The following is a 24,422-nucleotide window of genomic DNA, read 5'->3' on the forward strand; positions in this document are numbered from 1 at the left end:
CTCCCTCTGGGCTCAGCCACGTTCCTTAAACCTGTCACTCCTTTGTGGGCATTCCCTCGCTTTCCACTGCCCGTCCCTCCTCCTTTTCCTCTGGTGTCCTGCCCCATCCCTTATGCCATCCTGTACTTTAATCTCCTGCCCCACCAGGGTTCGGGTCCGCTACCAGAAACGACAGAAGCTGCAGTTTGAAACTAAGCTGGGTATGAACTCTCCCTTCTGAGCCACTGGCCATGGTGGCCATTGTTGCCCTGGGCCCTGGAGTGAAAGCCAGACCCATTTCCAAGTCTGGGGAATTGGTGTCACGAACGTTTTAGGGTTTGCTCCTTTGCCCTGTGGCATAAGAAGCCCAGTTCCCAGTGTCAGACCGATGTCTTCCTGACCCCCGGGCTTCCTGTGAAGGAGGTGACAAGGACAGTCTTGGCTCTTCCCTGGACCTCACTAGGGGCACTCTTGAATGTATGACCTCGGGCACTTGGTTGAGGGGCCCTCAGCCGCTCACCTGTGGGCTGCCCCCCTTCAGGATCCTCTAAGCCAGTGCCCTCTCCTCTTGGGTCCACACACAGCCTTGAAGCAAGGGCGAGGGCCTCAGCCTTTTCTGGAGGAGCACTGGCAGCAGTGTGGAGTCCTGGATACCTCTCCAGGCTGGCTGTTGAGGGCAGGGGGTGGGGCCTCCTCTTTGCTGTCCTCTTATCCCATCTTCCTGGGGCAGGGGCATGGCTGTGGTCCTGAGAATCTCTCCCCTGCCTCCCTCCCTCTGTGGGGAAGTGTCCTGCTTGGACCTGAAGATGGAGAGGGGCCCTGTCTTGCCCCAGAGCCTCTTCCTGTGCCTGCGCTCAAGCTGGCCCAAGCAGTCCCAGGTCACCTATAACCCCTGCCCTAGTTCTCCTGTGAGAAGTTTTTACTGGTGTATATTTTTTACTGGAAACGAGCCTTTTAGGAATGAATGTAGACTGGTTTGTATTAAAACTTATAAATTGCTTAAGAAAAACCTGTGGCTGGCTGGTCCATGAGGCAGTCACGGGAGGGTCTTGCCCACCCCAGGCTGCAGTGAGTGAGGGCAGCCTCAAAGAGGGGGGCCCAGGCCCTCCTCCTTGCATATTGGCAGATGCCCAGGAGCCAGCTCAGGCAGACCCCTGGGCTCAGAGGTCCGCAGCACAGATCCAAATACACAGCAGAATCACATGGAATGACACTTTCATTGGTGTTAGTTGTGGGAGGAGGTTAATAGTTACAGAGCTGGGGCCCAAGCTGACCAGGTCAGGCTTCCAGCCCCAAGGTGGGCAGTGGGCGCTCCTGCTGAGGTCCGGAGCCCCTCCCCCACTGCATCCTCTCGGGCAGTTAATAGATAGAATAAATTCCATTTAAAATATATGCATTTCTCTCTGCTTAAAAAACAACATTTACAGTTGAAAAAGTTTGGATTTCTGGGATCTGTTGAAGGGATTTGTTAATCCCAGCTTTGCCTCACAGTGAGGGAAGGCAGGGACAGGAGGTGGTGTGGTTACAGCCATTGCCACCAAGGACACGCCCCTGCTGCGTATTTACACGTTCTATGTACACCTGTAGGGAGGGGACCCAACCAGACACACTGCCTCCTCCAGCCTCTCAGAGCACCAGGACAGCACAGAGGGGGGCATGAGGCATTCCTTGGTCACAGAGACTTGAGACACGGGTTGTGGGGGTGCAGAGAACACCTCAGAAGCCCTGCCATCTCCTCTTCCTTCCTGAGGAAAAAGCTCTTTCTTACCAGGGTTCCTGGCCAGGGGGCAGGGCTGTCATGTTACATACCAGGAGGGGGCTTTGCTGAGATGCCACAGAGGCCCCTCACTAGTCAGGTTTTGACAAGTCCCCTTGGCCCCACTGCGGGGGCTGCCCCACTAGAGCTGCTGTGCAGACAGCTGCTAGCTCAAAGCAGCAGGAAGGGGCCCTGCTGGAGTGCCTGTCCCTGGCAGGGAGGGGCTTCTTCCATATTAGGGCAGAGGCAGTGGGCGCTGCAGGTCACGGTGGGCGTGGCTGGAGGGCCAGCTCAGTCCAGCATGGCATCCAGCTGGTCAGCCAGAGCATCGAACATGGTGCTGATGTCATCCAGAATGTGCTTGGTGGAGGTGCTGGGGGTGCTGCAGCAGGGAAGGACCTGATCAGAGGGGCAGTGGCCTGCGTCCCGCCCGCCCAGGGGAAGGGAGCTGTCACCGAGCCACTGCTTGGTGCCAAGCACTTTGTGTGCATCAGCTCTTAATTTTCACCACCTCCTGAGGCCATAGGAGTTACTATCCCTTCCTTACAGATGAGCTCACTGAGGCTCAGGGGGGTGAAGGACTTGCAAAGCTCACATGCCTCAGTGACAGTCACCAGGATTCCCTGAAGGTCAAATTGGGGGTCCTCTTAACCCATTAATGGCCTCCCCAGCCCAAGGCTCTGCCTGCAACATTCTCAGGACCCTTGGGAAGAAGATGCAGAAGGGGCTGTTCCTCAACCCAGCCTTCTCTCCCCCTCCCCCCAGCACCCCTCACCCCTCTCGCTCCTCAGCGCCAATGCTCTTCTCTGCAGCCCTCAGTGCAGCTGCCAGGGACGAGCTGGTCTGCTCCAGTCTCTGCTGGGCCTGACCTGAGCCTGCAGCCCCAGTGCTCTCAGGTCTTGGAGGGGGCACCGGGCGGGGGCCAAGCCTGGGAGCCAGCTTAGGACCAGAAAATGCCAGCTGGGTACAGGCCACAGACACAGGCTTAGGGGCTGTACCTGCAGACAGAAAAAGGTTGGCTTGTGACTTGGTGGGGCTGGACATAACCCTGCAAACAGTGCCCTCTCCCCACAGGCCTCTGCTTGCCTCATACCTGCTCCAGGCACCTTGATGAGGGCAGCAGGGGCAGCTGGGGGCTCTGTCTCTCCATTCCGCCGACTGCCTGCTGAGTTTTCCAGACCTGGCCCAGGACAGGGGGGTATGGGAGCCCGCATTATGGGGCTGGGAGGAAGAGGGGCTGGAGCTCCTTGAGTTGGAAGGCTGCTAAGCTCGGGTTGGGGAGGGCTGGGAGAAGCCGAGGAGAGGGACTCGCTGGGGGTCTGGGAGGGCAGCGGGGCAGAGGGGCCAGGTGCGGTGCTGGCCACTCCAAAGGCCTGCAGTGCCGTCTGCAGCGGCTCTCTCTCCCGACATTTGGGCCTCCGCTTAACAGTGTCTGACTCTGTGAGGTTGAAATCGAGGCCAGGGGACGCAGGCGTCTCTCGGGGTGGGGGGCCAGCTGGCTTTGGCCGCTGTTTGATTGTCAGGTTCCCCTCCTCGGCAAATGGCAACCCTTCTCCTGAGCTGCCCCGAGATGGGGGTGTCCCCTCAGGGACTGGCTCCTCCTCCTCTGTGTCCGACGCAGGGCCAGCTGGGATAGGCGGGCCAGAGGGCTCTGAGGGGCCCGTTGGTTCACTCAGTGTTCGCCTTCGGGGCCCTGCGGCCCCCTCCTTGGGCCTTGGACTTCCATCGAGTGATGGCGGCTCTGGAGTGGGTCCAGAGACTGAGCTGAGGCGCTTGGGGGGTGGGGGTGGGGGACCTTTGCGTCGGGCCCGAAGGGCGAAGGACTGGCTGCGGGGAGCCCCTCGAGTTGGGGTCAGGCTAGGACTGGTGCGGGCGAGGGCACTGCGTCCTGGTCGCCGAGTCAGGGTGGCGTAGCTGCCCAAGGCACTGCCCACTGGCCCGTCGGCCTCCCCTTCAGCATCTCCCTCTGCTGGGCCGGGGCGGCTCAGGCTGTGGGAGCGGCGCTTGGGCCGAGGAGGGTCTGGAGGAGTGGTAGGGGGGCCGGCCAAGTAGGAGAAGGCTCGGGGTGCACCAGGAGGTGGCCCCGGGGCCGGGCTGGAGGGTGAGGCCTGGGGGTACATAAAAACATAAGAGGGGGGTCCTTGGCTAGGAAGTGGGGAACAAAGCTTAGGGGGCCGCTCAGTGCCCTCTGGAAGGTTCCTCTCCTGTGGGATGCTGGGGTCTCCACCACTGGGCTGGGGGGCAGGCTGTTCCTGGGAGTGACCGGACCCCCGAGAGCGTGCTCCAATGCTCTCCTGGCTAGGGGAGCGGGCGGGGGGTAAGGGCAGTGGCTCAGGGCCACCCCCTGCCATGGCTGCCTGAAGCTCTGGGCTCAGCTCACTGCCTTGAAAGGTGAGGAGACGTGGGCCGGCCACAGCCGGACCCTCCCCATTCTCCAGCCCCTCGATGGCCATCAGCTCCGGACCCCTGGCCAGCTGGTGTCCGCCTTCACCTAGGGCCTCTCCCTGCAGCAGGCCTCGCCGAAGCTCTGTCAGCCGCTTCACTCCCAGCATAAGCTTCTTCTGATGCCCTGAGAGGGGTGGATAGAAGCGGCAAGATTAGCTGGGGCTGGGAAGGGCCACCCTGGTCATCCCCAGACCCCATTCCCTCTTCTCTTGGAGACCGCTGGAGGCAAAGGGGGTGCAGCCAGAAGACCTCAGAGCAGTCCTCACCGAGCTTGTTGACGCCGATCTCCTGCAGCTCCTCCCAGGTAAGGTCAGCCACCAGCCCCATGGAGTCGTAGCCACTGCTCACCAGCTGCTTGTGGTACTGCGGCAGCCCCAGCGCACACAGCCACTCAAGCAAGTCCGTCTAGAAGAGCGCCATCGTCCAAACTGGCTCCCCAGCCAGAAAGGAAAAGGCACCACAGAGCCACAGCCAAGGGCAAAAAGCCTGTGCCCACCACCCCAGCCACTCACTCACAGGGATGTAGTTAGGCAGCCACTCAGTGATACTGAGCTGGGCGATCTCTGAGGCGATCTTCTTCCTATGCCCAGGCTTGGTCACCCCGATGGCCGTCAGGTCCTCAGGTGTCATGCGACTGATGGTTGGCACGTCATAGCCAGCCTGCAGAAAGTGTGCAGTGTAGCCTTCAAGCTGGAATTCACTCAGCCAGTTATGAATGGCCTGTGCATCCTGCAGAGTGAGAAAGGGGCGCAATTAGCAGGAGGCTGAGCTTGCTGAGGGGCCAAGGCCATAGCCCAGCACGTCGCTCCAGCCTCCCCCAGGGGCCTGGCCTGAGTGGGACTTAGGTCCACACTAAGGCCCTCCCATCCCCCAGTGGACATCACACCTTCCCCTCCAGCAGCTGTTCTGGCCTCACATCTTGGGTGAAGATCTGCTCCCCAGAACGGTAGTTGGCCAGAGGGTGGTGGCTTAGGTTGTCTTCAAGGAGGGAGAGAAACGGAATCAGAGGTGGCGGGGGAAGGGGTGCCATGCTTTCCATCTCCCAACCTGCGCCTCTCCTAGCCCACCCAGGTCCCATTTACCCTTCCTACCTGCCAGGGACGGGGGGTGCAGTCCCGGAAGCACTTGGTCCTCTCCAGCAGAGGGCAGGGGCTACACACAGGGAAAGAGCCAACTCACATTCAGGATACTGGCAGCAGGGGGTGGGCCCTGCCTGGTCCCAGCATCCCCTCTCCTACCTGGGCATTCTCAATAAGGAGGCTAGTGCTGTGGCCATTGGTGCCCTCAGAACTCTGCCCGCTTCCGGCGCTGCGGATGCTGCCCACACTGCCCTCGCTGCCCACACTATTCCTGTCACCTGCTGCAGGGGGCAGAGGCACGGGTCAGAGCCCCAGGTGGCACTACCAACAACTGACTGGCAGCTTGCCAAAGCCAGACACCCATACCTCTGCCCTCTGGGAGGAGGTACCTGGACTGTCTGGGCTGAGGCCCACCCGAGGAAGCTGGCCATACGTAAGAGGGTGCAGGGGATCATCAGCAGGAGGCTGTGGTGTCCGGGAGAAGCCTGGGCGCAGGGGGGTGGGTACAGAGGGGAGGCGAGGCAGGGGGATGCCCACACGCTTGCTGACCACCTCTACAATACCCGGGGGGAAGTACCCCACACGGTCTGTGCCCCTTTGGCTCTCATGGATGTGGCCCTTCCAGCGACCATCGGGATGCTGCTCGAGTACCTGTGGCAGGTGGGGGGAGGGAATGATCAATCCCTGAACCAAGCAAGTGGCAATGGCTGTCCCTGCCACCAGAGTGCAACAGCCCTAGTCCAGCTCTTCCCCTACCCCCACAGAGCTGGCCACTGATGCCCGAGTTGGCTCAAGTTCTGCCCCTGTTGCCAGCTTCCAGCCCAATCTGCCACGTGCCTCCAGGCAAATAAGAACACCAGAGCAAGCCTGTTTTCAAATCCCAGCTCCGCAGCATGCTGGCTGCCTGACCTAGGGCAAGTCACTTTAATTTCACTAAGCCTCAATTTTGTCCTCTCTAAAATAAGAAAGGATAATAGCACTTACCTGCCCTGGATTTGGACAGAATAAAACGAGAGTGCATGTAAAGACCTTAGCTGAGAGCCTGGTAACACAGTAGGCACCCAAATAAGTATTCTCAAAGGAATGCCTGCACAGGGTCCCTCACCGTGATGACATCCCCTGCCCGGACATTGAGAGCAGTAGGATCGTGGAGGTTCCAGAAATCTTTGAGCGCTCGGACCTTCAGGATCCCCGAGGCCTCTAAGAGAAAGGAGGGCAAGCGTCATCTAAGAATCCTTAAGGCATCTTCCTACCTGTCCTGTCCCCTTCACAAGCCTCCCCCAGGGACATCTGCTCCTCTGCCATTTCCTGATACCTACTGGAGCAGCTCTAGACCCCCTGGGTTGGCTCTTCTCCCACACACTCACCCCGCAGTAGCTGCTTGATTTCCCGGCTGGCCTGGGAGGTGGTGAACTGATTGACAATGTCCAGTGCCGTCTGGTTGTACGTGTTCCGGATGTTCACATCCACGCCCCCCTGGGTGCAGAGTCACGTGAGCGTATACTAAGCACTCTGCCTGTCATCTCTCCCTAATCCCCACAACTACCCAGAAGGTAGGTACTATTATCATTTTCAGATTTTACAGATGATGAAACAGAAGCTCAGAGACTGGGTCAAGCATGAGCTCAAAGTCACTCAGCTGGCAAGAGGGAGACCTGGAGTTTGAACCAGGTCAGTCTGCTCTCTAGCCACATGGCCTTGGCACTGTTCAAAAGGAAGTTAGGCCTCTTCCCTGCTGCCCATGCAAAACCCCACGCTGGTGGCAGTGCCCTTCCTCCTGCACCTCCCCAGCTGGTCTCAGCACAGGGTTGAGGCTCTACACACACGTGCAGGGTGCCCCCACCTCCAGAAGGAGCCGCACCACCTCGGTCTTGCCATACAGCGCGGCCTCATGGAGCGCTGTGCCTGTCTTGGTCTGGCGGTTGATCTCAATCCCAGCTCTCAAGAGCTGCCTGTGGGGGGCAGAGGAAGTCACAGGGGTCATGGGGGCAAGAGAAGAAGCTGACTGCTGGGGGCTAGGAGACCAAGAGAAAGGGTGGAGAGCACAGCAGGTGGGGGCTCGGAGGGGGCCTCAAAGGTCCCACAGGAAGGGGATGAGCAAGAGGCGGGGGGGAACCCCCAGGGGTACCTGATAACTTCTCTGTGGCCATTCTTGGCAGCCAAGTGCAGGGGTGTGGTGTAGTTGGGGTCACATGGATCCTTGGCCTCACCCTCCAGTAGCGCCACACATAAGTGGCTGTTCAGTAGCAGCTGGGTCACCTGCGGCACCCAGCACTCAGTTAGAGCCTGAGACCCACAGATGTCCAGGACTCAGTACCCCATGGGCTGCAGGCCTCACCTTGAGCCGCCCAAACTCACAGGCAAGATCCAGGGGCGTCTTCTTGGCCTTGTTGACCAGGCACGGGTTGGACTGATGCTGGAGGAGCATTTCTGACTGGGGTGGTGGAGCTCAGTAAGGAGGCCTGGCCTGCCTGGCACCCTGCCCCTGCCCTGGCTCCCTGCCCCAATGCCACTGTGGCAGGCTTACATACCACCTCATAGTGTCCGTATTGTGCAGCTAGGTGCAGAGGGATCTGCCCATCCAGCGAGGCGGCGTTGACAGCCGCAGATGCCCGCAGCAGCAGCCTCACAGGCTCCAGCCGGCCCTGCCAGGCTGCGTAGTGCAGTGGACGCATGCCTGGCAGGAGGGAGGGGTATCTGGGGGAGGTCCTGAGATGGTATTGGGGGTGGGGGGAACTGAGAAAAGTACAGAGCCACCCCAGCTGGGAGGGGAGACAGCCCGAGCGGATTTGATGTGGCTTCACAGGGTTGGGTCAGGAAGAGGCCAGCTGTATGGGGCTGAAGTCAGAGTCCCACTGTGCTCACCACAGATAATCTGGTGACCCCAGAACAGCAATGTAACCTCTCTGAGTCTCAACCTCCTCATGTGAACAACGGGACATCAGCACCACCCATCACCCCACAGGGGGGAGCCATTTGCAAACCCAGAGGAGCTATGCAGACAGCTATTGGCACTGCCACATTGGGACAGGAGCAAGCTCTGCTCACAGGGTCTGGATTGGGCCCCTGCCTGCCAAGATGGGGGCCCATCGGGGTCTCACCATTGCTGTCCTTGATGTCAACAGTGGCCTGAGCCTCCAGCAGCAAGGCTATAAGCTCCAGGCTGCCCCCCAAGGCAGCATGGTGGAGAGCAGAGAATCTGGTGGCGGGGGCGGTTGGGGGGGAACACAACTCAGAAGGTATCAGCCAGCAGCCCTCACCCTCAAATCCTGGTCTTCCACCCCAAACCCATCCTAGGGGCTGGCGGGATGGGTGACTCCTCTCCCCGCCCCCCCCCCACCAGCCCTGCCGTGGGAGCCGTGGCAGCCAGGCCGTAGCATGAAAGGGCTCAGTGTTTGGGCTGAGAGGCCTATTTGTCTGGCCTCCCCCCCATAGCCAGCCCAGGGGAGGGGGCCATGGGAGCAGGAGCCCGAGGGTTCCTACCCTCCAGGGAGAAAAGGGAGCCCAGCAGGAATCTGATCCAAGGAGGCCCCTCTTGCTCAGGGCTAACTCCACAGGCAGGACCCAGAGTTCTCAGCAAATACACTTCAAGGGCCATGTTTCAGAGCAAGGGACTCTGGTCTAGGCCCCAGAGGTCTTCTCACCCCTCCCCCAGGACTCTACTCACCCCCACCCAGTGGCTCTCATGAGGGCTGGGGGGTCACACTCACCCGTCAGCATCCTGGTAGTTGACGTTGAGCCTCTTTGTGGAGCCGAGGAGCTCTGGTGGTCAGGGCAGGGGGCATCAGGGCAGATCAAACAATGTGCCCTCCCCAGCACCTCACCAAGCACTCCCTCCCCACTGCCTCTCAAAGCCCAGCTGACCTTTTGGTGTGCAGAAAAGTACCTGCCCCATGGCCCTTTACTCGTCCTGTTCCAATGGCTCCCCACCCTGGCCCGCTGGCCCATCAGCTTGAGGGCACCAAGAGTAGGGAGTCACTGCAGCAGTGGCCTGGCTTCCCCAGGCCCCAGCCCAGCTTGTTTATAGAGCTATAGGGGGTGGGGCGGGGGAGACTGGCATGATGTGCCTTCAGTGGACAGGCCCACGGAGCGCATGGTTAGCATTCCTGCCTGAACGGCCCAGGGAGTGAGTCCCATTGGGCCGCGGGGTGTTGGGGGGGAGAGAAAGAAAAGGGGCACTAGCTGTCAAAGAGCAGGAGATGCCAGGGCTGGACTCAAGGACCATGATGCCCAGCCCTGGGGCATCCCAGAATGGGACATGCTGTGGAAGGTGGCATCAGACAGACCTATTCCTAGTCCCAGCTCTGCCAGGTGCTAGCTATGTGGTCTTGGGCAAGTCATTTAACCTCTCAGGCTCAGTGTCCACATCTGTAAAACGGGTTGATCATGGAGTTGTGAATTCAGGCCAGACCCTTGTCAGCATGCAGAAGATGAGAGCTATCACCATATAGTACTCCTTACATGTTGGCCATTACTGTCACTATGTCACCCCCCACTGTCCCCTAGATCTTGGTGGTTTCTCAGCTTGCCTGGAGAGTAACTGCTGACTCTGCACCTACAGGGTCTCAGCTGAAATGTCCATGCCCTGGGCAGGGGCTAGGGGCACCTCCTCTCAGGTACAGGGTTCATGCAGGTGTGCTCCCTGCATGAGCCAGGGCACAGGTGGGGGTAGTCCTTGAAACGTTGGGGAGGAGAAGAGAAAAGCCTGTCACTGGTGGCCCCTGCCCCCTGCTGGAACCCACCCCTGCTGGGAAGGAGGGGGCCTGGCTCAACCCAGGCTGGGCAGGGTGCCAAGCATGCTGGCCCAGGCCTGCCCCCCAGGCCCTGGTGGGCCCCTGAATACCCCAGCAGCCTGGGCAAGACAGGGCCTCATTCCAATAGGGAGGGACCAACCCTGCAGTGGGGAGCATGAGATGAGAAGGGATTTAGAGCTGAGCTAAAGGACGCTATGCCAAAAGGGTAAATACAGAGCCAAGGAAGGACAGAAGAGCTGAAGAGGTGGGGGTCAATGGGAAAAAACACGGACCTCCCAGTTTTCCTCTAGCCCCCTTTGAAAGTCCTTGTCACATAAAACCATTTGGGGCAGTGCAAAGAACAGGGGCTCTAGAAACAGAAAGTCCATGTTTCAAAGGCTCATCTGCCTCACTGGCTGTATGACCTTGGCTAGACACAGCACCTCTCTGAGTCTAGGTGAAGACAAGGTCAGCTGGGAAGAGACCAGAAAGTCCTTCACCTGGCCACCCTTCGACCTGCCTGCCAGCCCGGACAGTTTGGGATGGGGCAGCTTGGTGGTGGGATGCAGCCCTTCCGGGGAGGGGCAGGACAATGTGACAGGAGGGACAGGAACAGGGGCAGGGCTAGGCTGGGTGGCTCTGTTCTTTCCAGAACAATGGCCGGAAAGGCGGTTGGGGAGAGGACCAGAGTGACAGGGCTGGGGACCTTGGCGGGAGGGCAGAGAGTCCTGGTTCCTGGCAGTGGCTCCAGGAACTTCCGCTGTGGCACAACCTTCTTCCCCTGCCTGGCTCTGGGGGTGGAAGGGTCGCTCCTGATTTAGGCTCAGGCAGAGGATGTGAGCTCAGCTGGCCACCCCAGCCCACTCCATTTCCTCTGGCCAAAGAGGGAAACCTCTCAGAAAAGGGAGTGGGGGAGGCGGAAGAGGAGGGACTGCACCCCTTTCCTCCCAGCCACCTGCTCCCTGAAGTGGACCTGGGTGGGGGTGGGAATGCCAGCTAGATATCAGATAAATGGGGCTGAGGGGGCACCTCCCTCCTACTCTCTCTGGATAGCCAGAAAGCTCCAGCCAGCCCCCCAAGAAGGAAATAGGGGAGCCCTGACATCTCTCTTCTGGCAGTTTCCTTGCCTCTCTGTGGTATAAAGCAGAAGTTCCCAGCACCACTTCTGAGAACTGCATTAGAATCCTTGGAGAAGTTTCTAATTTGCAGAGTCTCAGTCCCTTTGTGATGATTCTACTTTGGGGGACAGTCTAGGGAGCCTGCACTTCTAGAACCATCTCTAGGTAATCCTGATGGGCAACTGAGCATGAAAGCACAGGAGAGGGCACAGCTTTGCCTCAGATCTATCACATAATGCCTGTATCACCTTGGGCAAGTCACCATCTCTCTCTGTCTGCCACTTTCCTTATCTGTAAATTGGATATAGAAATGCCTATCTCACAGGGAAGTGAGGGGACTTCATTTCACAAACTGTAAGGTTTGCAAATGTCACCTTGCGAGCTCACAGAGGACTGGGAGGGGAGGCACAGAACCGGGACCTCACAAGGAGTCCCAGACCCCTGTCACCCTGTGCCTGTGCATCAATTCACCTGCAGGGTGAATTCTCCCCTTTGGGGCTGAGGGAAGGGACCTCATCTCCTGCAGATGTTTCCCACTGGGCACAGGGGACCTACTCAGAACCTATTCGGATGCAAGGTTCCCGCCACCAGCCTCCAGACCCCTCCAGCTTTCCCTCCTGAGGGCCTCACTTTGAGGCCCCAGGACTCTGAGGCCAGCCGCGGCTGACCAGGGCCCCACTGGGCAAGTTGCCAAAAACAACACTGAGGTGAGGGGGAGTGGCTCCCACTCTTGGGCCTCAGGGCCCTCCCCTGGGACCTCCTTAGCACCTTCCCTCCATTCACCTTGTATCTATTTCCCCAGGGCACAGAGATCACCCCCCACAGTTCTAAGTCCTGTGTCTCCCGCCCTGGTATGCAAGTGGGTATAGCCGGCACCCCATGCCCTAGGTGTGGGTGGGGATACCTTCAGGTAGCCTGATGGACTCCTTCCTGTGTACAGAACCAAGGTGTGTCTTGGAGCGATAGCCCCAGCACTCCAGAGGAGACCTCCCATCCAGGGAACTCCTCCTCCAGCCCCAGCCTGGTGGCAGGAACCACCTCCTGCCCCAGCTGGCTTAGAATCTCAAGGGGACAAGTCCAGTGGCCTCCTGGGACAGCCCAGAGGTCTATGCTCCTTGGGGGTCTCACCACAGAGGTGGGGTCGCCCATCCATCCAGCCCTGTTAGGACTAGAGCCCCCAGGGCAGATAAGTCAGGGGTAAAAAGGCTTTAGCAAGTGGTTAGACAGTGATGAAAAAAATTTTTTAAGCAGTAGAACTCTCTTTTTAAAGGATCCCCATGAAGGGGATGGTCTGGTTGAAGTGTGTGTGTGTGCACAGGGTAGGAGGTGGGATGGAGCTCTAACTATTCAGTCTCTCCCAGCCCACTGCCAGAAACCCCAGGGCTCCTAAGAACACATCTGAAAAACACATTTAAAAGTCAACACCACAAGGGCAGTAATTTGGTCTGTTTTGTTCACTGCTATGGCCCAGTGCTTAGAACAGAGCCTATCAAGCACAGAATAGGCACTCAATAAAAATTTGAATGAATGTTCTTCAACCCTCTCACTTTGCAGGCAAGGAAACTGTGGCCCAGAGAGGTTAAGTGACTTGCCTACGGACACACAGCAAGGGGGACCCAATTTCCTCTCTGGCTTTCCCACACAGAGGCACTGCTCGCCCAGAATAAGACAATCTTCCCTCTTCAAGTTTGCAGATCACGGTGACCCTACCCAAGCCCCTCTCTGTGGCCTGAGCACTCAGGGGAGGGGTCTCAGCTGGATGGTCATCTTGCCAAGTACTCACTTGTCTTTGCTGCCTTGACCTTAGCCACCAGTTTCTGCACACCAGTCACATCTCCATTCTTGACGGCAAGGATCAGGTCTTGTTCACGACCCATCCTGGCCCCTAGGCCAGGCTCTGTGCTCAGGAGTCCAAGGCAGAGGCAGGAAACTGGTCCAAGCAAAGGCGTCAGGGTGCCATGCCCCAGCCCCTTAGAGGGCTCCTGGTCCTGGGGAAGCACGTCTGGTGTCCCGGGCAGTAGGCACTCTGTCAGGCACTGATGGATTCTCCCTTAAGGAGCTGCCACCACGAGCAGGAAAGCCAATCTCTGAGGGGGTGGAGGCTGCGTGGAAATCTGGATGGTTATCAGCTTGCAGCTTCCGACAGCCCTGGGATGGGCTGGGACTGGGCACGCCAATCTTCTTGGCTTGGCTCAGGAGCACTGATGCCCACCCAGAGAGCAGCCAGCATTCCCTCCGGCCTCAGGCAACAGCAGGGGACAGGTCTCAGGGGTCTGGAAAAGGTGTAATGCCTCTGAAGACTGGCCCACACAAGAGTCCCAGGAGCAGGGAGCCGAAGATGAACAGGACAGGACTTCCAGGGAGCCCCCAAATCACCATGGCTGCCCCTCGGAGTCAAGAGAGGGGCGAGCCACTCAAAGAGGGGAGGGAATCACCATGTATGAGAGGAGTATGTGAACGGGGGAGGTGGCATTCTGGGAGGGGGAGGCTGAGTCACTCGGGCCCCAGGGCACCTGGCAGCAACTCAACCTTGGGCAGGAGGGGCCCTGGCAGCGCGACACACTGGGGCAAGCCAGGCCAGCAGCCTGTTCTCCGCAGCCTGAGGCTCCAACACCCACAGACAACTGGTGGGCCACGAGGTGGGGCCTGGGAGGGTCAGGGACAGGCAGGCAGGCAGGGGTCACTCCCTGTTTTAGGCGCCTGCCCTCAGATTCCTCCCTACCTAGGCTTTAATAGCTGGATGCCCCAGCCCTAGGGCTCTTTATGAATTGAGGGGGTGGAGAAGGGAGCTTATGGCTCCCCACTTCTTAAGGGGAACTGCCTGATGAACAGGCAAGCTTTATAGCACCTGTTGCTGACCCACACTCACCCCTTGTGTGAGGTTGGGGAGCAGTTGGGCAGAGAACAGAGACAGAGCCGGGGCAGTGCTAGGGAACGCAGCTCTCGGCCCCCCAAGCCTGAACCTGAAGCCCAGACCCTCGACTTCACCGCCGAAAAGCTTACGTCAGTTCCTCAGCGGCGGCCAATTTGTTGCCAAAGTCTTGTGGCATGAGACCCGTGCAGGCCCGGGAGCCTTGGCTGGGAACCCTTCACTCCCAAAACGTCCCAAGCCCAACCCAGAGGGCACTCCACTCAAGGCCCGCGGCCGACACTGGGGAAGGGCGCCCCTGGCAGCGCCTGGGGTCGGGCTGGCTCCCCCGCCCCTCGGAATGCCCCTTCAGCGCCGCGCAACCCCCAGCCCAGCCCTGCCTCGGCCAACCCAGGAACAAAGCGGCAGGAGGAACCAGGAGGGCCAAGCGCCGGAGGGACAGATGCGGGAGGACGGAAAAAGGGGGCGCGAGGAGGAGGGAAAGAGCGGAGAGATAGAGGAGCCCGCCGTTCCCGCAAGAAAAGTTAGTTTGTGCCCGCCCCCAGCAGTGCTGACCCCCAGCTCAGGCCCCGCAGTCTCACCTGTCCCGGCCGCCCCGCCGGGGGTCCGGCTGGCCCCGCTCGGTCCCTGGCACTCCGGACCGCGGCTCCCACTGGTCCCCCAACCCCCTTTCTCCTTCTCCTCCTTTTCCAAGTCCGGCTCAGCGCCTCCCGCAGGAAATCCCGCCCCTCCCCACTCCCTCCCGCCGGATCGGGAGCTGAGGGACCGTCCCGGCGGCGCAGTCGGACTGTCAGTCAGAGCCTGCGGCCGCGCCCCCATCCGTGCCAGGCCCCGCCCCCACGTGCGCTGGTCCCGACCCAGGGCGCGGGCCGGATCAGCGCATGCGCCCAGGTGAAAAGGATCTGGGTTGGGGGCGTTCGCGCCGCTGGGTCCGGGCGGTGGAGGCGGGACGACCTGGGGCTCTAGAGTCTAGATCCAAGGGTGAGAATCCTGGGTGTGACTGGTGAGAGAGAAGACGTGATGGGAAGGGGTTTAGCAACCGAGACCCGGAGACCCCCACTTGGGAAACCCCCTACCTCTTCACTCCATGCCCCTCCCGGGACTCCCGCAGCGACCTCCGCCCGCGGCCAGAGTCGCCGACCCACAGCCGCTGGCCAAAGCAATGGTGCCACCTAGCGGGCAGTGTCGGAGCGGCCCACGGTGACGGCGACGGGGACCCCAGCCTCGAGGAGGTGCTAATGGAGGGCTGGGGTGGTGCTTCAGCACCATCGTGGGCTGGACAGCTCCCCCCACCCCCGGCCCTCGAAAACCTCCTTCGGAGCCCCTCGGAAGGGACGCGACGAAAGACCCTGAAGGAACTCCGAAGCTCCCTGGGCCGTTCCTGACAGCCCCTGGTGGCCTTCAGTTTGCAAAGCTGGGATTCGGGAACCCATCACTCTCTCTTCTCTGAACGCTTCATCCCTCTTTGCCCAGCCCGGATGGTGGGGACTAAGCAGCCCTTGGCTGCGGAGGGAAGCGTCACACATTTGACTCTTCATACGACAGTCCCAGACGCCGGTCCTTCGGGTTTTACTAGAGAGGAGCCCAGAGAAGGACTGGGGACAGGGGAGGGAAGCTCCTACACATCCAGAAACCTGCAAGCTAAACTCAGCCTCCACGCCCCGGAGTCAAGGCACCCGTTTGCTAGTAGGCGCTAGGACCCGGGACGGCCAGAAAGGCGGGAAGCCGGTGGGTTGATCAGAGGACTCCAAGAGCTCAGGTCGAATCCGCAGGCGCTAGGACCGCGCGGAGCTCCGGAGGTGGGCGGGGCGTGGGCGGGGCGCGCGCGCAGCCGCAGACGGCGGCCGGATGGAGCCCGAATCCCAGCCCGCGGCGGTGGAGGTTCCTGCGGGGCGCTCCCTCAGGTGCGGCGTGAGCCGGGGGCGGCGTGGGAGGTGCGGGGTAAGCTGGGGGAGGGAGATGGGGATTCGGGACCGGGTGGGTTGGCCTCGATGCATGGCGCTGACCCCGCGTCGCCTTCTCTCCCAGCGCCCGGGAGCTCCTCGCCGCCCGCTCGCGGTCCCAGAAGCTGCCCCAGCGGTCGCATGGCCCCAAAGACTTCCTCCCCGACGGCTCCGTGGCCCAGGCCGAGCGTCTGCGCCTCTGCCGTGAGGAGCTCTGGCAGCTGCTGGCCGAGGAGCGCGTGGAGCGCCTGTGAGAGGGGAGGGCCGGGGGCGGAGGGGACGGACCTAGACTTTCTGGGTTCACCGAGACGTACCCCTCCCCGCTCTTCGCCAGGGGCAGCCTGGTGGCCGCTGAGTGGAGACCAGAAGAGGGCTTTGTGGAGTTGAAGTCTCCTGCGGTGAGCGGCGGGGCTCAGGGACAGAGGACCGGTCCCGTCTCTGCCCTCCAAGCTGCTTTTGACACTTGCTCTGGGCCCCACACAGGGTAAATTCTGGCAGACCATGGGCTTCTCAGAGCAGGGCCGGCAGCGGCTTCACCCCGAAGAGGCCTTATATCTGATGGAGTGTGTGAGTGGGGCCCCGGGAGGCTGTGGAAGGGGTTGTGACCAAGGAATGGGAAGGACACGTTCTTATTGGAGAAAAAGCATCACCATCGAGATTTAAGAAAACTTATAACCGGACTTCTAGAGCAGGAGACAAGAATACCATGCAGGGAGCAGGGATTTTAGTACAAATTAGTGGTGCTGCCCCCACTTTTTTGGTTGGCCATATTCTTGCTGTGATGCTGGGAGTGGGGTGGATATCAGAGCGGGGAAGTTGCCCCATTTGGCTGTGGCACTGCGGGGAGGCCCCACAAGCTGAACTGTTGGCCCCACTTCTAGGGTTCTATCCAGCTCTTCCACCAAGACCTACCGCTGTCTATCCAGGAAGCCTACCAGCTGCTGCTGACCGAGGACACCATGACTTTCCTACAGTACCAGGTATCTGCCACCCTCCTCCCCCCAAGAACAGCCACCTATCCACTGAATCAATGAGTATTGACAAGCACCTGCAAGGTGCCGGGCACAATCACATACTGGGGCTACAAGACAGAGAAGGGTTGTGCTGTCAAGTGGTGGCAATTGGATAATGGATAAGTAAGCAAGCAGATGAACTGTTGACTTTATAGAGAGCTGAGTGCTAAAAGAAAATAAAGTGGGGGAGGAGAAACAATAGAGACTGCGACATTCCTTCAGGTGAGAGAAGATAGGGACTTAGCCTCAGTTGAGAGTGGGGTGGGGTTGCAGTGAGTAAAAATAAATGGATGAATCTCAGAAATATTTGGGGGAGAAAATGGTAAGACTCTGCCAGTGGATTGGATGTCAGGGTTAGGGAAAGAGAAGAATCAAGGCTTATTCCCATGATTTGGGCATGAGCAATTGGATGAACAGTGGTATTATTTCCTGATTGGGAAGACTGACAGATGAGCATATTTGGGAGGACAAGACCAGTTAAAAGACCTCTATTTTGGAAAGATTAATTTTGAGGAGGTTTCTGGACATCCAAGTGAAAACGTCAAGCAGACAATTGTGTTCCCGAGCCTAAAGTATGGGAAGAGGTCAAGGTTAGAAACACAAACATGAACATCATGAGCACTTGGATGGTATTTAAGCCACAGGGATATATGGGAGTGTGGCCAGATTAGAGGGCTGAGTCTGAGACCTGGGATTTTCCAATGTGAGGAGGTTAGGGAGAAGATAAGAGCCAGAACCAGATGGGGGAGCATCTGGAGATGCAGGATTAAAACCAGAAGTGGCATCACAGAAGCCAAGAGAAGGTCTTTCTTTCATGGATGAAGTGGTTAGCTCTGTGGAAGACTGCTGAGAGATCAAACAAGATGGGCACATTCCTAGATATGTCCTTGTGACACAAGAATGAAAATGTGGCTCTTTACCACAGACTATTCCGAGACTATTCCCGCTCATGTCTGTGAAGGGGTGGTGGTAGAGACATATCCACTACCTTTGGCATCTTTTTGTCCAAATTGTAGTCAGAAGCTCCATTCTTGTCAACTTTCATATCAAAATATTCTAGGGCATAGTTTTTTTCTGTGTCCATCACTTTCAGCTTTTTGGGATTTGCATTTAACCAAGAAATTGCTAAATGTGTTTTATGCCCTTAGTAAGATAAACAAGAAGACAGGAATTCGAAGACTGAGCCCTTACCTGGGGGATCATGTTTATAATGGAGCATGATCCAGCCAGTCCCAGGGTTTGGAGTCAGGTTGTACAAGAAGGGGAAGAGAGGGGAGTAGGTAGTAACTTGTGTCTGGAGAAACTGTTTGGCCTTTTTAAGAGTGGACTTCTGAGCTTTATTTTATTATTATTTTTTTTCTTTTGAGGTCTTTAGCCACCTGAAGAGACTGGGCTATGTGGTTCGACGATTCCAACCATGGTAAATCCCTATCCTTTTTCCCTCCTACTCAATCTAGTCCTAGGACCTGGCTGACTAGCCCCACGTGGAAAGTGGCCTCTCCTTATCGTTGGCTGGAGCTGCAGCTCCCTGGACACTGACTGGGGTGCTTCACTGGAAGTGTTCAGGAGAGAGGCATGTTGGGACAAACACAGGTCATTACACTTTATCCTGGGTTATCCCATTGAGAGCCATCTTCAGATAATGGTTAAGCACCTACAGCTCACTGTGAGCACTGAGATGCAGTCCTGGAACAGTACCTGGCACTTAGTAGGTGTGCATACAGATTTGTTGAGTGCATGAAAGACTAAGTGAGGAATTTACAGATGAGTAGGTTTTCACATTTTTCATACTACGTCAGATGTTCTGTCCTTTATTACCTTAGTGATCCTGCATTGCTAAGAGCTGCAAAGACCTTCCAACTCAGGGTGGAAACTGGTACAGCTTTGCAGTTACACAGTGTGTCACGAAAGTGCTAAAACAGTCACAACTTTTATTTCCTAAAAGTGGAATCTATCCTGAGGAAATAATCATGGATACGTGCAGAGATTCACCCGTGAGAATGTTCATTCATTCAACAATATTTATTGACCACTTAAACTGGGAGCCAGGGCCTGTGCTTATTGCTAAGGAACAACAGAGCAAAATCGCTGCCCCACAGAGCTTGCATGCAGTAGGGAACTTAGACAAAACACCAGCACTTTGCAAAGTCAGTATGTTTGTAAACAAGTATACTTGTATGAATTCAACATGGAGGGAGGCATGCTCACTTAAATTAGAGTTTATCCCTTAGGGCAGCTCTGTCCAATAGAATGGTCTATAGTGATGAAAATGTCCTATGTGTATGACCAATATATGTGGCTTGTGCAACTGTGGGACTTGGTTTTTAATTTTAATTGATTTAATTTTATCTTACATAGCCAGTTGTGGCTAGTGGCTCCTGTAATGGACAGTGCAGCCTGAGAGCCATAAAAATTCATGGCAGATTTTGACTTAAAGTGAGACAAAATTTTAAAAAATAAAAATAAAAAAATTCCTGGCAGGGAAGAATCCTGTAGCGATAAGAGGCTGTGTCCACAATATGTTACTGAGTGGGCAAAAAAGGGGATTACAAAGCAGTATGTTAGTACAATGCCATTTTTGTCAGGAAGAAAAAATAAAAAAGAGAAGGCCTGGCTGTTTAGCTCAGTTGGTTAGAGCGCAGTGTTATAACACCAAGGTCAAGGTGTTATAACAGATCCCTGTACCGGCCATCTGCCAAAAATAAATAAATAAATAAGGAGAGATTAGTTATTGTATAAGAAACAAAAATGTTAACAGTGATTATCCAAGGTTTTTATTTTCATCTTTATTTTTCTGTATTTTCCAAGTTTTCTAGTTCCTCTTGGTTTTTCTCACCAGCATTAATCATTTATCGCTCACTGTTCAGGAGCCCCAATTCCAGTGAAACCCAGAGGCCTGGGCAGAGGCACATGATGAGGACCTTGTAGCTGCCCTCCTCCCCACCCGTGTGCCCCTTCCCCTTGGGTGTGGCTCTGATTCTGGCCCACCGACTAGTCCTCTCAGCCCAGCCCCTCACCAATCCCAGCAGGAGCACCATCCTGAGCAGATGGATCTGTAAGCCACCCACTGTTCTCACCCCACAGCTCTATCCTGTCACCCTATGAGAGGCAACTTAACTTGGATGGCAGTGCCCAGCACCTGGAGGATGGGGATGGCAAGAGGAAGAGGAGGAGCTTCAGCTCTTGGTAATGCTTCCCACCATGGCCAGCCCCCAGGAGTCCTCGTGTCTGGGACCTTGGAGAACACATGGGCTTAAGAACTGGGCTTGGGTGGCTCCTGCAGAGGCTTGGGGAGACAGTAGAGGAACTGTCCTCAGCTCACAGGGGACGTATGTGCCTCACATGTGCTGCTTTTCCTCCCACGCCCCTCAGGTCCATTAATAAGAAAGCTAAGGCCCTGGAGAGCTCCCTGCAACCTGAGAGCCTGGAAGCCTCCAGCCCACCTCCCTGCAGCCAGAACAGCCAATGTCCAGAGGAGAAACCCCAGAAGTCAAGCCCCATTAAGGACCTGGTGGGCCACTTTCAGCTTCCAGGGTCCCTGGAACCCTTCCCTGGCCTGGCAAGGGAGGAAGTGGGGTGCAGCTGGGAAAGTGGCAAAGTTGAGAATGGAGTCAAGGGGGCTGGGAAGCCACGCTGGAACTTTGAGCAGATCTCCTTCCCCAACATGGCTTCAGACAGCCGCCACACCCTCCTGCTTGCCCCAGCCCCAGAGCTGCTCCCGGCCAATGTCGCTGGGCGGGAGACAGACGCTGAGTCCTGGTGCCAGAAGCTGAACCAGCGGAAGGAGAAGCTCTCCCGACGGGAAAGGGAGCAACAGGTGGAGGCCTGCTACTTCCGGGAGGACGTGAATGCAGACCCCGAGGTACAGCGCTGCTCCAGCTGGCGGGAGTACAAGGAGCTGCTGCAGAGGCGGCACCTGCAGAAGAGCCACAGCTTCCCCCCACACCTGTGGGGCCAGCCCGTCACCCCCTTGCTGAGCCCCAGCCAGATGGACTCCCCAGGTATATCCTCACCTGTCACTGGCAGCTGAGGAATCACAAAAATTTGAAAGGGGCATGGATTGAGCAGGACTTGATTGAGGCTTAAGAGAGATTTGGGAGGAGAGAGCAGTCTGGTGGCATGGAACCCCCAAGGACAGTCAGTTCTGCGGGCAGCAGCAGAAGGGCCCATGTGATAAGATTTAAAGACAGTGAATCATTGCCCAAGCAGCGGTGAAAACTATGACCACGTCCTTTAAATCATAAACAAGATGCATGTGATGGCTTTGCCACCAACTAGCAGTGGTTCCCTCTTTTCCCAACCCTGTTAGCTGGAACAAGGAAGTGCAATCTTGGCCAAATGAAAGGACGGCTTACTGTCTGCTCTTAGTTTTAAACACGGGGAACCGATAGGGCAAGATTTAGCCTAAGCTAAATGTATTAACAGATCAGAACTACTTACTTAAAATCCTCATGGGAACATGGTAGATTTTAGGTAACGATTAGGGTTGCCAAATCAGTTAAACTTGAATTTTAGATAAGCAACAGCTAATTTTTTAGTATAAGTATATTCCAGATATTGCATGGACATACTTTTGCTAAATCTGGCAACCCTAAATTAGATGGCAGATTCAGAACTGTTAAGGAGGTCCGTAGATGGTTGATTCCCCTCCTGAATATCTTGTTGTCACTGTCCTTGTAGCTATGGTCCTAGAGCATATTTCTGTGCTGCAGACAACACACCTTGCAGATGGAGGTGCCCGGTAAGTTTCCAAGCAGTGCCTGACTCTACATACTGTGACTGCCAGCAGGAGTTGGCTCCTGGGATTTGGCTGCTGAAGTTGGGCATGAGCTAGAGGATCATTCCAGGGACCCCCTACCCACATGCCTAGCTCTGCACGACAGCTAATGTTCATGTGTCTAGGGGAGAGGGAAAAGTGATAGGTAGGTTTATCCCAGAGGTTCAGAGCCCCTCTCCCTCACAACCTCAGTTTCCCTGGATGAGGCTGCTGCTTAGAACTGGCGGAGGGAAGAGGTGGGATGGGAAGGAAAGGTCAGGGAGGGGAGTCCGTGTCCTAAGGTTTCTCACTCTATCCTTAGGCTGCTGGAGAAGCCTGGGAGCTTGGAGATCAGCTTTGATGTTTACCAGGCTGACGCTGTGGCCACGTTCCGAAAGAATAACCCTGGCAAACCCTATGCCCGGATGTGCATTAGTGGGTACGAGATGAGGGAGCACTGCCCCCAGGCTGCTGCCAGTTCTCTTTCTCCACACTTCTGGCCAGTATGCCAATCCCTGAGAGGAACCTAACATCCAGAGAGGTTAAGTGACCTACACGAGGCCACACAGCCAGTTAGTGCTATGGGAACCCAAGCTTCCTAACCCTTAACTGGCATTTTTAGGTAGTCTCTTCCCTATGCCACTTTAGCCCTGGGCTCACTAGCAAAGGAGATATAGATTGGAGGGGTTTACAAGCTCAGAGAGGTGAAAACCTTGCTTTTCCTAGCCCCCTACCCAACCAAGGCTCTGGGGCTCTCCTAGAACTCATCAGAGCCATGGAGTTTGCAGACAGAGCCCAGGGAACAGAATTCTTGCACACCTAACTCCTGTCCTATAATCTTCCTTCCCTGGGAGCTTCAGAGGGGCTGGAGTCTCAAAGCTTATGAGTAGGCTATGGCCAGGTCTCAGTCTAACCTTTATCCTTGCAGATTTGATGAGCCTGTCCCAGACCTCTGCAGCCTGAAGCAGTTGTCCTACCAGAGTGGGGATGTCCCTCTGATATTTGCCCTGGTGGATCACGGTGACATCTCCTTCTACAGCTTCAGGGACTTTATGCTGCCCAGGGATCTGCAGCACTGACCACACAGCTCTGCAGGAGCTGGAACCTGCTCTGGAGGATCGGACTGTCTATTCTCAAAACCGCCTCATCTGCCTCCTGTACCCAGACTCTGGCTGTAGCTGCAGAGCCCAGTCTGGGCCTTGGCTCTGGGTGTCTGATACTTGCAAGAGAGTGAAACCGTGCCTCCTCCACCTTATCTGGCTGCTGCTGCACTTCCAAGCCCCAGGCCTGAAATTGCTGCCTTGCAGTGACCCCCCCGCTTGGAACTCAGGTCTAGATTTCAGAAACCCAGGAGGTGGGGCAGAAGAGAGGACTCTGTGCCTTTAACGAGAGGGTGCCTGCTTCGTGCCATAAAGCCAAAGCCATTAAAAATAGATCTCTTTCCTGCTGTGGCTGGATATACCAGACCCCCCCCCACCCCAACCTCTGCTTTCCCACTGACAGGGACCTAAGAGTGAGGGAAGCCCGCGGGAGGGCAGGAACACGACCTTGAAACTTTCCTGGGGCCTGGGCCGGAGGGGATGGTTAGGCGCAGACTCCTGAAGGGGACTCCGAGGAAGGGACGCCAACTTTCCATAGTTCCTCCCTTGAGCACAGCCGGGTCGAGGTAGAAGCGTGGCCAAGAGGAGCCATGTCAGTGTGACATGAACCCCAGTTACTCCGAGGGCCACCAGCAGCTGTGCGGGGGAGCGCGCAGTTGATGCCCCAGGCCTCTGCGCCCCTTCCGCTCACTCCACCCCCCTCCCTCGCCTGTGCTAAAAACTCCAGCCGCTGTTGCTGTCCCCTGGGGCCTCTGGCCGCTGCCTGCCTCCGCAGTAGACGTGGAAGAGGTGGGGCCCGCCCCGGGGGAAGGCGCCTTATCGGGACGCCCTCGTCCTCTACCATCCACTCTTGGGCTCCGAAACTTGGCCCTGTGTCGCCGGTCACTCTCTGAGCTCAGCGCTGAGCGATCTCCGTAGGAGTCCGCCGGATCTGCCCCCCTCTCGGCAGCTGGGGGCGAGTTGTGGGAGGGACGGCTCTCCTCTGGCGTCGGCCTGGGTTCCGGGAACTATTTCCTTCTCCGAGAGGCGGCGGGACACTGGGCGCGGCGCGCCGCCCTGCGGCCAGGTGCGTTCAGGTGAGGCCGGGGCGGGCCCGCAGCGCCCGGTGCATATCCACGCCCGTCGCGGCCCCGCCCCCGAGTTCCCCGGAGCCGCGGATTGGCCGGAGCGCGGCCCCGCCCCCGAGGGCGCCCGGCTGCGGCGGGGGGCGGGGCGGGGCGGTGCTCGCGGTTCGGCGGCCCGCGGCTCGCCCTTTATGTAAATAGCCGCGGCTCCGCCCCGCCCGCCGCGCCGGAGGTGAGCAGGAAGGGGACGGCCGCCCAGCAGCCAGCGGCCCGGCGCGGCGGAACGAGCAGAGCCGGCGGCGGGGGCCCAGGGACGCCGAGGCCGCGGGTGCGGCCCGCCCAGGGTTCCAGGTGCGGCGCGGGCTGGGACCCACCTAGCCGGGCCCGCCCCTTTGGGGCGCCCGCCGCTCGGGGCGGGGAGGCGGGGCAGGCCGAGACCCCTGAGCTGCCGGGGCGGAGAGGGCTGCGTCCAGGTCCGCCCGCCTCGCCCTTGTCCCCGTCGCTTGGCTCGTCCGGGGAGGAAGACACCTGTAGAAAGTGCCGCTGGGAACTTCTCTCCGCCTGATC

At 57.7% G+C, this 24,422-nt stretch overlaps 4 protein-coding genes across 20 annotated transcripts in view; 3 read left to right on the forward strand and 1 right to left on the reverse strand.

Moving 5' to 3' along the window:
- TMEM94 (transmembrane protein 94) overlaps positions 1-1,289 on the forward strand; it is a 49,254-nt gene extending 47,965 nt beyond the window's left edge. For 12 of the 15 annotated variants that reach the window (XM_063081432.1, XM_063081439.1, XM_063081425.1 and 9 more), the window contains one exon: positions 148-1,288. In XM_063081432.1, the coding sequence (XP_062937502.1) occupies positions 148-220 (73 nt within the window). In that variant the 3' untranslated portion in view covers positions 221-1,288. Of the gene's footprint in view, positions 1-147 lie in introns of all 15 variants that reach the window. The other 3 variants (XM_063081426.1, XM_063081437.1, XM_063081438.1) reach the window with 2 other exon arrangements.
- On the reverse strand, positions 1,178-14,664 carry CASKIN2 (CASK interacting protein 2). Of its 2 annotated transcripts, none has more exons than XM_063081441.1 (19): positions 14,561-14,664; positions 12,894-13,098; positions 8,970-9,021; positions 8,361-8,458; positions 7,791-7,936; positions 7,598-7,693; positions 7,388-7,518; positions 7,103-7,211; positions 6,627-6,735; positions 6,365-6,459; positions 5,649-5,910; positions 5,419-5,540; positions 5,272-5,332; positions 5,067-5,158; positions 4,697-4,909; positions 4,447-4,585; positions 2,829-4,304; positions 2,511-2,733; positions 1,178-2,117 (listed from the first exon to the last, which is right to left on the reverse strand). In XM_063081441.1, exons 2-19 carry the CDS (start codon positions 12,985-12,987, stop codon positions 2,027-2,029), a joined length of 3,609 nt encoding a protein of 1,202 aa, XP_062937511.1. In that variant the 5' UTR covers positions 12,988-13,098; positions 14,561-14,664; the 3' UTR covers positions 1,178-2,026. The 2 variants fall into 2 exon arrangements, with proteins under 2 accessions (XP_062937511.1, XP_062937510.1); XM_063081440.1 differs by having other exon boundaries at positions 12,894-13,383.
- A 1,139-nt stretch (positions 14,665-15,803) lies between these two features.
- TSEN54 (tRNA splicing endonuclease subunit 54) lies at positions 15,804-23,110 on the forward strand. Of its 2 annotated transcripts, XM_063081030.1 has the most exons (11): positions 15,804-15,883; positions 16,008-16,172; positions 16,257-16,320; positions 16,406-16,489; positions 16,804-16,902; positions 18,303-18,355; positions 20,020-20,121; positions 20,308-20,936; positions 21,616-21,676; positions 22,014-22,130; positions 22,620-23,110. In XM_063081030.1, the coding sequence occupies exons 1-11, from the start codon at positions 15,828-15,830 to the stop codon at positions 22,768-22,770; spliced, it is 1,581 nt and encodes a 526-aa protein (XP_062937100.1). In that variant the 5' UTR covers positions 15,804-15,827; the 3' UTR covers positions 22,771-23,110. The 2 variants fall into 2 exon arrangements, with proteins under 2 accessions (XP_062937100.1, XP_062937101.1); XM_063081031.1 differs by lacking the exon at positions 22,014-22,130.
- Positions 23,111-24,093: 983 nt separating this feature from the next.
- The window catches only part of LLGL2 (LLGL scribble cell polarity complex component 2), a 37,436-nt gene continuing 37,107 nt past the window's right edge, over positions 24,094-24,422 (forward strand). Inside the window, exon 1 of the mRNA XM_063080543.1 lies at positions 24,094-24,206. The gene's annotated coding sequence lies outside the window, so the exon portion shown is untranslated. The remainder of the gene's footprint in view (positions 24,207-24,422) is intronic.

Source organism: Cynocephalus volans, chromosome 16, assembly GCF_027409185.1.
Source record: "Cynocephalus volans isolate mCynVol1 chromosome 16, mCynVol1.pri, whole genome shotgun sequence".
In the NCBI taxonomy this organism is placed as follows: Eukaryota; Metazoa; Chordata; class Mammalia; order Dermoptera; family Cynocephalidae; genus Cynocephalus; species Cynocephalus volans.

Coding starts and splice junctions, on each gene's coding strand:
- TSEN54 (XM_063081030.1), top strand. CDS start 15,828: ATGGAGCCCGAATCCCAGCCCGCGGCGGTGGAGGTTCCTGCGGGGCGC. Junction 20,937..21,615: donor CAGCCAGATGGACTCCCCAG/GTATATCCTCAC, acceptor CTGTCCTTGTAG/CTATGGTCCTAGAGCATATT. Junction 21,677..22,013: donor CTTGCAGATGGAGGTGCCCG/GTAAGTTTCCAA, acceptor CTCTATCCTTAG/GCTGCTGGAGAAGCCTGGGA.
- CASKIN2 (XM_063081441.1), bottom strand. CDS start 12,987: ATGGGTCGTGAACAAGACCTGATCCTTGCCGTCAAGAATGGAGATGTG. Junction 7,212..7,387: donor GGCCACAGAGAAGTTATCAG/GTACCCCTGGGG, acceptor TGCCCCCCACAG/GCAGCTCTTGAGAGCTGGGA. Junction 4,910..5,066: donor AACAGCTGCTGGAGGGGAAG/GTGTGATGTCCA, acceptor CTCACTCTGCAG/GATGCACAGGCCATTCATAA.